The sequence below is a fragment of the Pygoscelis adeliae genome, unplaced genomic scaffold (genome assembly GCF_000699105.1).
Source record: "Pygoscelis adeliae isolate BGI_AS28 unplaced genomic scaffold, ASM69910v1 Scaffold29, whole genome shotgun sequence".
NCBI classification, from domain to species: Eukaryota; Metazoa; Chordata; class Aves; order Sphenisciformes; family Spheniscidae; genus Pygoscelis; species Pygoscelis adeliae.
The window spans coordinates 547,190-558,163 of record NW_008825611.1 but is presented as its reverse complement, the minus strand read 5'-3'; the positions used below and the strand labels follow the sequence as shown (position 1 = coordinate 558,163).

The following is a 10,974-nucleotide window of genomic DNA, read 5'->3' as shown; positions in this document are numbered from 1 at the left end:
CAGGCTTACTCTTAAAAACAGATACTGAGAATTTGCATTGCTCTTTTTAAGTCCGCAACAGAGCTGTAAAGACAGTATCAACTGCCACAATGAAACGGGAGAGGCTCTGCCTTTACAAAGTCATTGCCACACTGTGTCTACACTTTTTCTCAAAGCCTCTACAGATTCATGAAATGAATTGGCAAGGGTAATTAAAGACCCAAACAACTCCTGAATTCACAGTCAAATTTTCATTGACTGATTTCAGACATCGGGGAGGGCTATTGATACTTAGGCAGACCTCCACAAGGATGCTCACCTATTCGCACTTCATATTTAATGATTTTGACAGGGTAACGCAACAAGATGATTACAGTACTGGTGATGGAATGAAGGAAAAAAAAAAAGCATGAAGAAAGGTATCGGTGGAAAGAGTACAGTGCTCAGAAAGGCATGCTTGAACTCACATAATTTTTGAGCAAGCATGTACAGTACTATATGTGATGAGACTTTAAGAATGGTACTATTAATTCCTGGGGGTTTTTCCAGTTGTCAGAAGGCAGACGAAGAACATTCTGGCTGTAAAAATGGAGGAGTGACAAGAAAAATAGGACATCTACATTTCTGTGGCAGATGTCCAAGAAAACTAACTGAAAGAAGCTTCAAACAAGTATATAAATACGAAACCGTCCTCTGAAGATGCTGTTAGGGTGTATTTAATAAATAGGCCAATCAAATTACACAGGTTGCTCAGAGTGGAACAGCAAATCATTATTAAAACTAGGAACATCATCCAAAATCTTGGCTGTTGCCGTATTCAGCAGGCTATGATGGCCCAAGAATATAGGTTGATGAGAAAAGTAGATGCATCTCTTGTGTCAGAACTAATGACCCAAGAAATACAGTCACTTCTGATTTTCTCAGTTCATTTCAAGGCATTTGTCACTAACCAGCTCCTCCTGCACTGCTCTTGAAGATCTATACCCATCTCGCAGAGTTAAAAAAGAAGTGTTTTCTGTTATTGGTAGAGGAAGCTCTAGAGGAGAAGTAAAAAAGTTCTAAATCTCAAGAGGGGTGCTGGGGACACACCAAACAATCCTGGTTTATCCAGGACAGAGTGCTGTGTAGCTCATAACAGTCTCTCAGCAAGACTGTGGTGTCTCCATCCTTGCACATTCAAAACTCGGCCTCTTAAGATCCTGAAAAACTTCATCCAACTTAGAAGCTGGCCTCCTTGGAGCGGTGAGTCAGGACTAGACAATCTCCAAAGGTACTTTCCAACTGAAATTATTCCATGATTCAACTTCTGCTTCAGAATGGAAATGGAAGAAAATGAAAAATGTAACTACTTACTTCATATTTCATTGTAAAGAAGCCGTCACCCCCAATTCCTTCCAGTGCAAAAGCCTGCACTATTGGCCACTTTTCAACAATGAACATATCAAATATCTGTAGATGACCTGCAAAAGAAATGTTTCACAGAAACATTCTCTCATGAATACTGGCAGTTTTAACTTTCTGTGAGATCTTAGAGTTGTCCTGAGATTCTAATAAAGGATCTCAGTTATCCTGTCTTTGTACGACTTAAAATCTGTAATTGAAAAATGTTTTTTGTGAAGATGGTAGCTTTTAGAAACGCCTTTCTTTACACCCCGAATTTTGTCCCTTTTTTGCAGCTATCACTCTAGTAAAAGATACAACATCCCCTTGCAAATGTCATTCCAAGTCCATTAGCAAAACTGTGCCCATTAAAATTCAAAATACTAAACAGGGAGCTTTGCTTACTCCAATTTCTTTAAATATTTGGCCTTAAGTCAAATACTGTCAACGTCATCCCCATGTTAATCGGAATTTTAAGTCGGGGGAGAGGAAAACTATTCAGCCTGGTACTCATCGGTGAAGCTGTGAGCCATCTGAAGTGAAGTGTGATTATCATCCCTAAGCTACACACCTTCTTTAGATATTTCCTAACAAAGAACCACCATCCTCCCCCATGCCCTGACCCATTAATGATTTTTCAGGCAGTCAGAGCATACCATCCTTTCCTCAAGAGAAGCAATGAAGAATTAGGAATTAAAAAAAAAAAAAACCACACCAAAACTGAATTAGCTTGGTTTGAACTTACATGGTTCAAAAATAGAAAGCAATTTTCTTCTTTTTTTTTTTTTTGTTTGCCTCTCACCTACTGTACCATGGACCAAAAACCCCACACGCTCACGCTGCACAGTGAAGTACATCCACTGCATTGCTTTTGCATTATTCACTGCTGGGGATACTGCAAAGTACACTTTACTGAACAATGTAAGATTACACTGTTCAGGCTGCAAGGCTGGCTACAGATCATAACAGGAAGTCATGCAGTCCAGTCTTTTCAGTGCTAAAAAAGGAAACTCGCATAACGAAATGTTTATTCTTTCCTTACATAAAGAAGTATTTATCCGGAGCTCCCAATTGAACAGAGAACTTCTGTAGCGGCAGAACACACTTCTCTGAATGTAAATGATTTCTTTGCCTCACGCTGTGAGCATTCACTCTTCAGATGAAGTCTAAGGGCTTACATTTTTCAGAAAGAAACCCAACTCTTAAGTAAAAAGAGGCTAAAAGGAAACTATTGACATATTAATCCTTACTTCTTACCAAAGGCAAGGAAATCTTCATTCCCTGAACCGCATGACTTGCACGCTGCAAAACACTTACACTATAAGCATAAAACAAGCTAACCTACCTTGGCAGCTGTACGGAATACCAATGCGACTGCAGTCTCGAACCATGTCTACAAAGCTGGAAATTTTGAATTCCTCTGCAGCTTCTTCATCTTCATACTGAAAGAAGTCATTTAAAATAAGGTTTGATTAGGCATGCCTAATTTGATTGCGAGTTTTGCACTAAAGAGAATACATATTGTACTGTTTTCATTCCATAGCAAATGTCATGTAATCCACTAACTTATTATCCACAGCTTCCAGAAGCTAAAGAACCTCTTCAGTATCTATATTTTGAAAACTCCGTCATGGCAGGGATGTATTCAAGCCAACGGAAATTATTCTTTAAAAATCAAACTTCAGAGCAAGGTTTTTAATAAGGTTATACAAAGGCATAAATATATACTTTATTTTCAGCTTTCAGTGACGTCTTTCAACATCATCTACTAGATTCTGGACAATTTTTAAACAATAAAAGAATTTGTGAATATTAACTGATCTGCCACAAAAAACTTGCCACTGAGGGGAAAAAAAAAATTTACCAGCTTAACAACATTAAACCAGGAAAGCCAACTGACAAGATATGCCTCAGGTCACAGAACAAGCAATAAGAACCAATTGCTGTCTGAGGGAGAGGCATATATAGGAAAAGGAGGAGGAAAGAAGAGGAGACACCACCATGCAACACTATCTTGCTGTTTCACGCTAGTAGCAGACTGAAGAGGAGGAGCGAAGAACAAATATCATGCTTACGGCTCAGAAAAGCATAAAAACTAGACTGACAAATCACACAAAAATCACTTTTATAACAGAACAGAAAAAATCATAAATGCTCTCTGACTTTTATCTGAAAAGGCACAGTTTAGTAGCAAGTCTGAAACCACCAGGCCTAGAACTGCTGGGTACTTCAAGAGTCACTTGCGTTCTGGAGCAAGATCAGAAGGTGGTGGCATTTTGTCTATTTTTTTAAATTTTTTTTTTTTTTTTTATGTACAGTGCTCTGAACTTAATATCAAGGTAAATTACATGATTATGAACTTTTTGTATATAGCTCTTGTGAGCTTCAGGGTACACCCAACAAATTTACTTTAAGAACAAGTTCTTTTAAGACAAGCCTGAATTTAAGACGCAGCCCAAGTTCCTCCATGATGTGTTCTTTCCTCAATCCCAGGAAGCCAGATCAAAGTGTCAGTTCAAAGCCAAGCCCCAAACAACTGCCAGTTTCTCAAGACTTAAAATGCCATTAGAATAAGAACGTGGGTTTTGGCAGGGTGCTAAAGGCTTGCTCACTATCTGCTATTGCAGGTATAACTACAGCCCGTTCCATGAACGGTACAATCATGACACCCAGAAAGCTTACGCAGTATGCATCAAATGTCAGTACTTTATCTTATTTGGCCATTTTGAAAACGGGCATTCTTTAATAACAGGTTACCTCTGCCGATAACTAGGATATTCACTTAAATTCCTATGGTCTAGTTAAAGGCAAGTGGGAACGAAGAAAGGAAGGAGAGGCTATAGGTTTTGCCACATTCATCAAGAGCTGCACAGAGCCAGGTATGGCACCGCTTTCTTTATTTCTAAAGCTCTTGAGCTTTTTAGGTTTCATTTTTACAAAAGCAAGAAAAAGTTGTTTTGATCACTGGAAAAAAAAAAAAAAAAAGCTTAAAAGCCACTACAGGCAATCCTCCTGTAAACAGGATGCACTTAAAGCCTGACACAGCAACGTTTTTTGGTTTCTCTTCCAGAAGTAATCTAGGAAACCAACAGTTCTTATACATTAGAAATGTGACTAGAAGCGCATCGCTCAGCTCATTCACATGAAACAGCAATGAAGTGAACCTTGTATTTTCAACTTCAGAAATCAAACGTTTCCATTCATTTCCACAAATAGCAAGGCATATGGTTTACCTTTCTGGTTACACCATTATTTCAAGCCAGTACTGTGTGATTAAGGTTACTACTTACCACAATAAATCATATAAAAGCCCATAAGCAGATGCAGCTTAAAATTCAACAGCTGAGATTACAGTCGTGCTAGCAATAGCGTGTTAAGAACTACTCCAGTCTTGACTCCAAAATGGGTGAGTTTTACCACCCTCGGGTATGCTTCAAGGTTTGGCCTTTCAGTAGGGATCTTGGCAACAGAAAAACCTTATGAAGCCAGGCTTTAGATTTTGCTATGGCATGCTTTAACCTGTAGCTCAGCTGTTTACATCTTAACAAGAAGTAATTATCCCCCTCTGTGCAGCAGTCATGGGACTGTATCTAGAACACTGCATCCAGTTTTAGGACCCACGTACAAGAAAGATGTTGACAAAACTGGAGCAAGTTCAGTGGATGGCCACCACGATGATCCGTGGGTTAGAGCACTTGTCCTACAAGGAGAAACCCGGGCTTGTTCAGCCCGGAGGAGGCAATGGCTGGACCTCAGAGCTGCCTTCCAGTGCCCACAAAAACGTTATTGAGATGCAAGGCAAAGAGCATGATTTAAAACAAGAGAGGTTCAGACTGGATAAAAGGAAACACCTTCTGACTATTAGGACAGTCGAGTAATGGAGCAGATAGCCAAGAGAAGTTCTGCAGTCATCACCCTTGGATGCTTTCAACATCCAACTGCAAAAAAACCTCGAGTAGCCTGATCTGATCTCATCGCTAACCCTGCCTTAAACAGGAGGCTGGACAAGATGATATCCAGAGGTCCCTTTTAACCTGAATTAGTTTAGATGACAGAATTATGAAATATCGAACAGCCACATAAAAACACAATCATAAGCCCCATCGCTTTCAAGCTGGAAACTCAAGGGAACAAAAGGTTTTTCTCCCTGACCTCCCCATGCATTCTTCCGCCAGCTTCACCCATTGACATTGCAGGCTTCTGACCCACTCCCTTCAGATTTCAGTATAATTCTAATTCAGAAAAGGAACTACACAGAACTGAACGGGGTCGGGGGGGAAAGCTTCCCTTGATGGCATTTAGGGAGAAGCATTTCCAGTCTCAACTGGAATAAAAAGGTTTTTATCCTACACCTAGACAAACAGCATTTTCATTTTTCACTCCTCTAACCGTACTTCACCATGATAAACATAGCTTTTCTAAGAATACCTCGACTTTTAAATGCAAGGTGAAACTCACATCACTCACATGGTCCAATGAAAGCAAGGTTAATAGATCTTGAAAGGAAGCATTGAAAGTTAAAATGAAAATACGTAATAAAATTTCTTGATTTTTAAATGGCTTACTAAGCTGATCTTTTCTAATATTCTAAAACTATTGGCAAACAACGCATTAAAACACTGCTTTGGTAGCAAATAAGGCTATCATTGGAAATCTCAGTGTTGACTGTGGTACTTGATTCAGATTCTGTATTTCTCACAACCCACATGTTTTTCCTCATTAAAAGATCATTGGCTCACGTCAAAACAATAGTAATTAGTGGGAGAGGGAAGCAATTTAACTTCATGCTCCAACAAATACAAAGTATTAAAAACATATCCTTCTTGCACAGATTAGCAAAATGATTAATACCCATATATATATATATGCAGATCACTCCCCTGCTGAGTATGAAAAAGAAGAAAAGACTTCTGGAAGGAATGTTAAAAAAAAGTTCCACTTCGAGTATCAGTTCGTTAACAAATCTCATCTGCATTCATTCTCCACTTACCTCATTTTCAGTTAGACAGTGAAAGTGCAAGTTCCTCCAGTATGCCACATACGGCAAAAGATGATTATAATTCACAGGGTTACAGTACAGATGAACACTGTCAGGTTTTATTAATATGATTATATCTGCAACAAGCAGAACAAATATTATTCCAGCGTCGAGACTCCATACACAGAAGAATTATATGGGCACAAAAAAACCCCTACAGAAACTGAACAGAAACCCCTTTTCCTATAATGTACCTTGTTAAAAGAAAATTGTTTAACTATTTGAACACACAATCATTCCCCACTTCTTTAAAAAAGAAACAGCTGGCAGCCATATACAGTTCCAAGTACAATAGTACTTCTTGCTGTTCAGAACAATTGTGGGTTTATTCTGAAGTCTTGCACAGAACTTGCATCAGCCTGTCCTTTGAAAAGCCAAGAGTGTCAGTGATGAGTCCTTACAGAGCACTTACAAAACTGTAAACTATAGTTGCTCTTGCCTGATATTACATCAGAAGGTTGCTCCCACTAAAAACTAGCACTACAGCCTATGAGGTAGATACTCAGTTTCATACAAATAAGGGAATAATAATCTATGATCATGGTGATCGGCCACCTTTCAAATGTTACAGAAGTGAGTTAATATGTTAAAGGAGCTCAAGTATTTTTGAACTCCAGAGGTGTGACCACACAATAATTGATAACACATGTACATACATACCATGACTGAACTAGGACTTCGCATAATGGGCTGTATTTGTCTAGGTTTAGAACACCTCGGGGAATGTATGGAGGGGCGATGTGTTTAACAACAAGAGTTCTTCAGCAGTGTTTTTAAAAACAGTTTTTCAGGTGTATATACACAGTTGGATATTTACTGACTTTTTTTTTAGATATGCCCCTTTTTCTGCTCACCCTCCCTCCAGAAAGACTGAAGAATCATAGAACCATAGACTAGTTTGGGTTGGAAGGGACCTCTCAAGGCCATCTAGTCCAACCCCCCTGCCGTGGGCAGGGACAGCTTCAACTAGATCAGGTTGCTCAGAGCCCCGTCCAACCTGACCTGGAATGTTTCCAGGGATGGGGCATCCACCACCTCTCTGGGCAACCTGTCCCAGTGCTTCACCACCCTCAGCGTCAAAATTTCTTCCTTCTATCTAGTCTAAATCTACCCCCCTTTAGTTTAAAGCCATCCCCCCTTGTCCTGTCACAACAGGCCCTGCTAAAAAGTTTGCCGCCATCTTTTTTATAAGCCCCCTTTAAGTACTGACAGGCTGCAAGAAGGTCTCCCCAGCAAAGAATAAGTAAAAATGCTGAGCATGTTACTCACCATCAAGAACTTCTTCAGGAAACCCAGTTCTTTCAAAGTCGTTGTTATTCTGGTTATACAAGCCAAAAAGTAGATAGTTGGCCAGTTCCCTGCAACCTTCATTGTATCGACTATCTATTCCTGCAAAAGCACAATCATATGTGAAGCGTTATATGTCCTAACATTGCACACCCAAAAAGTTTGTTTTCTTCCCTAATAAGAAAACTTTAAAACAGGAGTATTAGCTCAACTCCCTTACATAGTCAGTGGGTGCTTATGCCAGTAGAACCTACTGGGAAAAGAGGGTAGGGATAAAGGAGTTTTTGCAAGTTCATTGCCACAGGCTGACATTCCACTCTTGACCTAAATCCACAGGCATTGCTTAAAAAATATTAAATAAGTCTAGTTTTCTGCAGTGCTCTGCATCCATAAAAGTTCAATTTTATCTAGTAATTCAAACTTAAACATCTGTCCGTATGCAGTATGCACTCTAATTAATATGTTCTTGATTGAAGCTTCCTAACAAAATAATCCTGTGACCTAAATCTCCTGCTTTAGAATATGTGATTAAACATTATCTTATCAGTATTACAGTGCAATCCCTGAGTCACCAGAAAGCCAGTGCAGACTTGTAACAAATCATGAAAAGGTATTCTGACAAAACATATGGTATACGAGCAGCTTCCAAGGAAAGCCTTTTCTGGTCCTTGGGAAAATAAAATTAAAACAATTGAAGATCTGGAGCATGAAGAGATGGAAGATAAATACAAGAAGAAAGGAAACAGGCCACAGACTTAGGAAGACAGTCACAGTCATAATTCCTAATGCTACTGTAATAAATCAAGTTTTCTCCACAAGTAAAACTACGCATGAAGCAGCATCCTTGACATCCAGGCTTGACAGAGGTCACCAGTCTTGACCGCTACAAAATTTCTCATAAACACTAACATCAAGTTTTCCTACCAAGTTATATCAGGATACAGCTGGATGGTTGCCAACAAATCAAGATTTGTTAGCACTGTCCAAAGGAGAGATCAGTACACTGATAATGTAATAACACAGCCTGGATGTCTGGGTTTCAGGACTTGCATCGGAAACCAAACTACCCAAGAGTCATCTGAACTTAACAGAAATTGGAACAAACCCTAGGTTCTCCTAATTATGTTCCTTTTTTTATGTTATGCTTCAGCTTTAAAGTGCTAACCAATGCCGTGTCTGCATCCAGCTACTGAATCCCACATGTTAATAAACTCCCTTGTTTGTGTAGTAATTGGCCTTTGGATAGCTAATGTTATGTTCCAAGGAATCAGATATTTGGTTTAAGCCTAGAGAAGAGGAACAATCACTTCAAATTGTGCTGCAGCTATGAACCTCTGTAATACCGCTCCCTGCCCATGGCTTCATGATTATCAGCACCAATAACACACTATAGCATCGCACTTCTTGAACCATGCTGGGAAAGGGGGAAGCTGCATCACACTTGCCCCAGCTTTCTCAGCCCTCAAAAATCTTTCCAGCCACAATCTTTGAATCCTCATTCCTCTGCTATCCAGCTTCTAGCACTGATCTCCCATTCATACATATACATATGAATGTTTTTTAATATATATATATATATATGTGTCCTTGGAGCATGCTCTTTCCAAAACAAGTCACAATTCTGTGTGTTAGGAGGCAGCCCTTGACAAAGGGAGTATCAAGAGCCTTAACAGTCAACCTGTAACTCAGGTCATGGCATCTATAAGACTCAGCTAAGAATGCTCAGACCCAGTCACTCATTTTCCCCCCCTGCTGCAATGTTCTGTCATTGCTGTGCCAATAATTTTCTGCATAACCAGATTGCCCTGGATCTGGGAACTCAAAGAGAGAGAGAGAGAGAGGCGCAAAAGAGGGAGAACACACTGTCTCTATTTCATTTACATTTCCAGCCCTATGAAAGCAGGCGTACCAATGTAATCTAGAATTCAATGGGACTCAACACACTAATATATCTGCCAAAGCCCACGTCTTTAGGTGGGATTTTAGTTACAATCAAGTGTGGAGATTCCATTCTTCCAGGGAGTAACTGTCCCATTGTTCTAGGGAGCTCCATTTCAACGTAATCAGTCTCCTTGAAACCAGCTATACCCTTAGAAAGCTAGCACACACAATGTCCTGAAGATAATCTGTTTTACTGATTACTTGCCTAACTGAGGCGACTTCTGAAGGCAATCAGATGAGCAATAATCTGGCACAAAGTAGGAGTTAGGATAGTCCCTTTCAGTGGCCGCAAGCTGTTAGATCAGTCGTTCTGCAAGCAGCATTACTTACGTTTCACAAGCAAACATCACCTATCATATCAAATGTTAATCTATCAAGGCACCCTCAACTACAGGCCAAACAGTGTGGATGGAAGGTGCCGTGGCATTTGCACTTTCTTTTATCAAGCTCATTGCTAGGGTTTCCAAAGCCTCCACAGCCAAGGTGGTGTGCTCAGGGAGAGGGTGACAGAATAACACAGAGTGACACAGGAAAAGGAACAGATTATTATAAAGTCTGGAAGATCAGAAGAAAAATGAGAAACTGTCCTCACAGAAAAAAAAAAAAAAGTTAAGATGTCACCATCACTTGAAGAGTTTGAGGTTTTATATGGGTGCACCAGCTCTTCAGGCTTGAAGCAGAGAAGATCTTCAAAGCTAAACACCAAAATCCTGCTTTTTCAGTTAATGACAGAAGGGGAAGAGAAGGCAAAAAGAAGATATTAACAAGGTGGGCAGCTGATAAGCTTCACTCTTATAATAGAGGACATGGGTGAATTTATTGCTTGCAGAGCATTGACAGGCTAGCAGGCAAGAAATTAGCTTACCATAAAAGAATTAATTCTGCAGAATAATTGTTTTTTGCAGGTTTTGGTTTTGTTTTTAGTATCCAGTACAGACAGGAGCTTTCATACTGAGGCTTTAATACTATTCTACAGAAACATATGGAGTTAAATGATCAGATATAGTCAGCGGAAAATGAACAGGAAATGAAACAATGACAAAGATAAGATACCTCCAGAAAGCATATCAGGAGTCCTCAAAAGAACAATGGGGAAAGCTATTAATTAGGAAACCCCCACGCCTGTCTCCAGCTGAGCTGGGAGTTTAGTAACTCCCAGCCTGTTCCCAGCTCACCACAAGGCTGTAGTTCGACAATGACTCAGTCTAACAGCTCACTGCTGCCCGAGGAGCCATTCCCGCTCCTTCTTCTCCTGCGGGCAGAGCTTATCTGACCTCTCAACAAGCTGATTCCGTTTGCTAAATTGGCAGAAAACTAGTCTGGCCAAAATGGGGGGGGGGGGGGGGGGG

The 10,974-nt window shown here is 40.0% G+C and overlaps 1 protein-coding gene across 1 annotated transcript in view; it reads right to left on the bottom strand.

Moving 5' to 3' along the window:
- LOC103924226 (chromosome unknown open reading frame, human C20orf194) overlaps nt 1-10,974 on the bottom strand; it is a 98,740-nt gene that overhangs the window by 50,596 nt on the left and 37,170 nt on the right. The window contains exons 5-8 of the mRNA XM_009332714.1: nt 7,667-7,786; nt 6,350-6,474; nt 2,705-2,801; nt 1,333-1,439 (exon numbers count right to left, since the gene is read on the bottom strand). Coding sequence (XP_009330989.1) covers nt 1,333-1,439; nt 2,705-2,801; nt 6,350-6,474; nt 7,667-7,786 — 449 coding nt within the window. The remainder of the gene's footprint in view (nt 1-1,332; nt 1,440-2,704; nt 2,802-6,349; nt 6,475-7,666; nt 7,787-10,974) is intronic.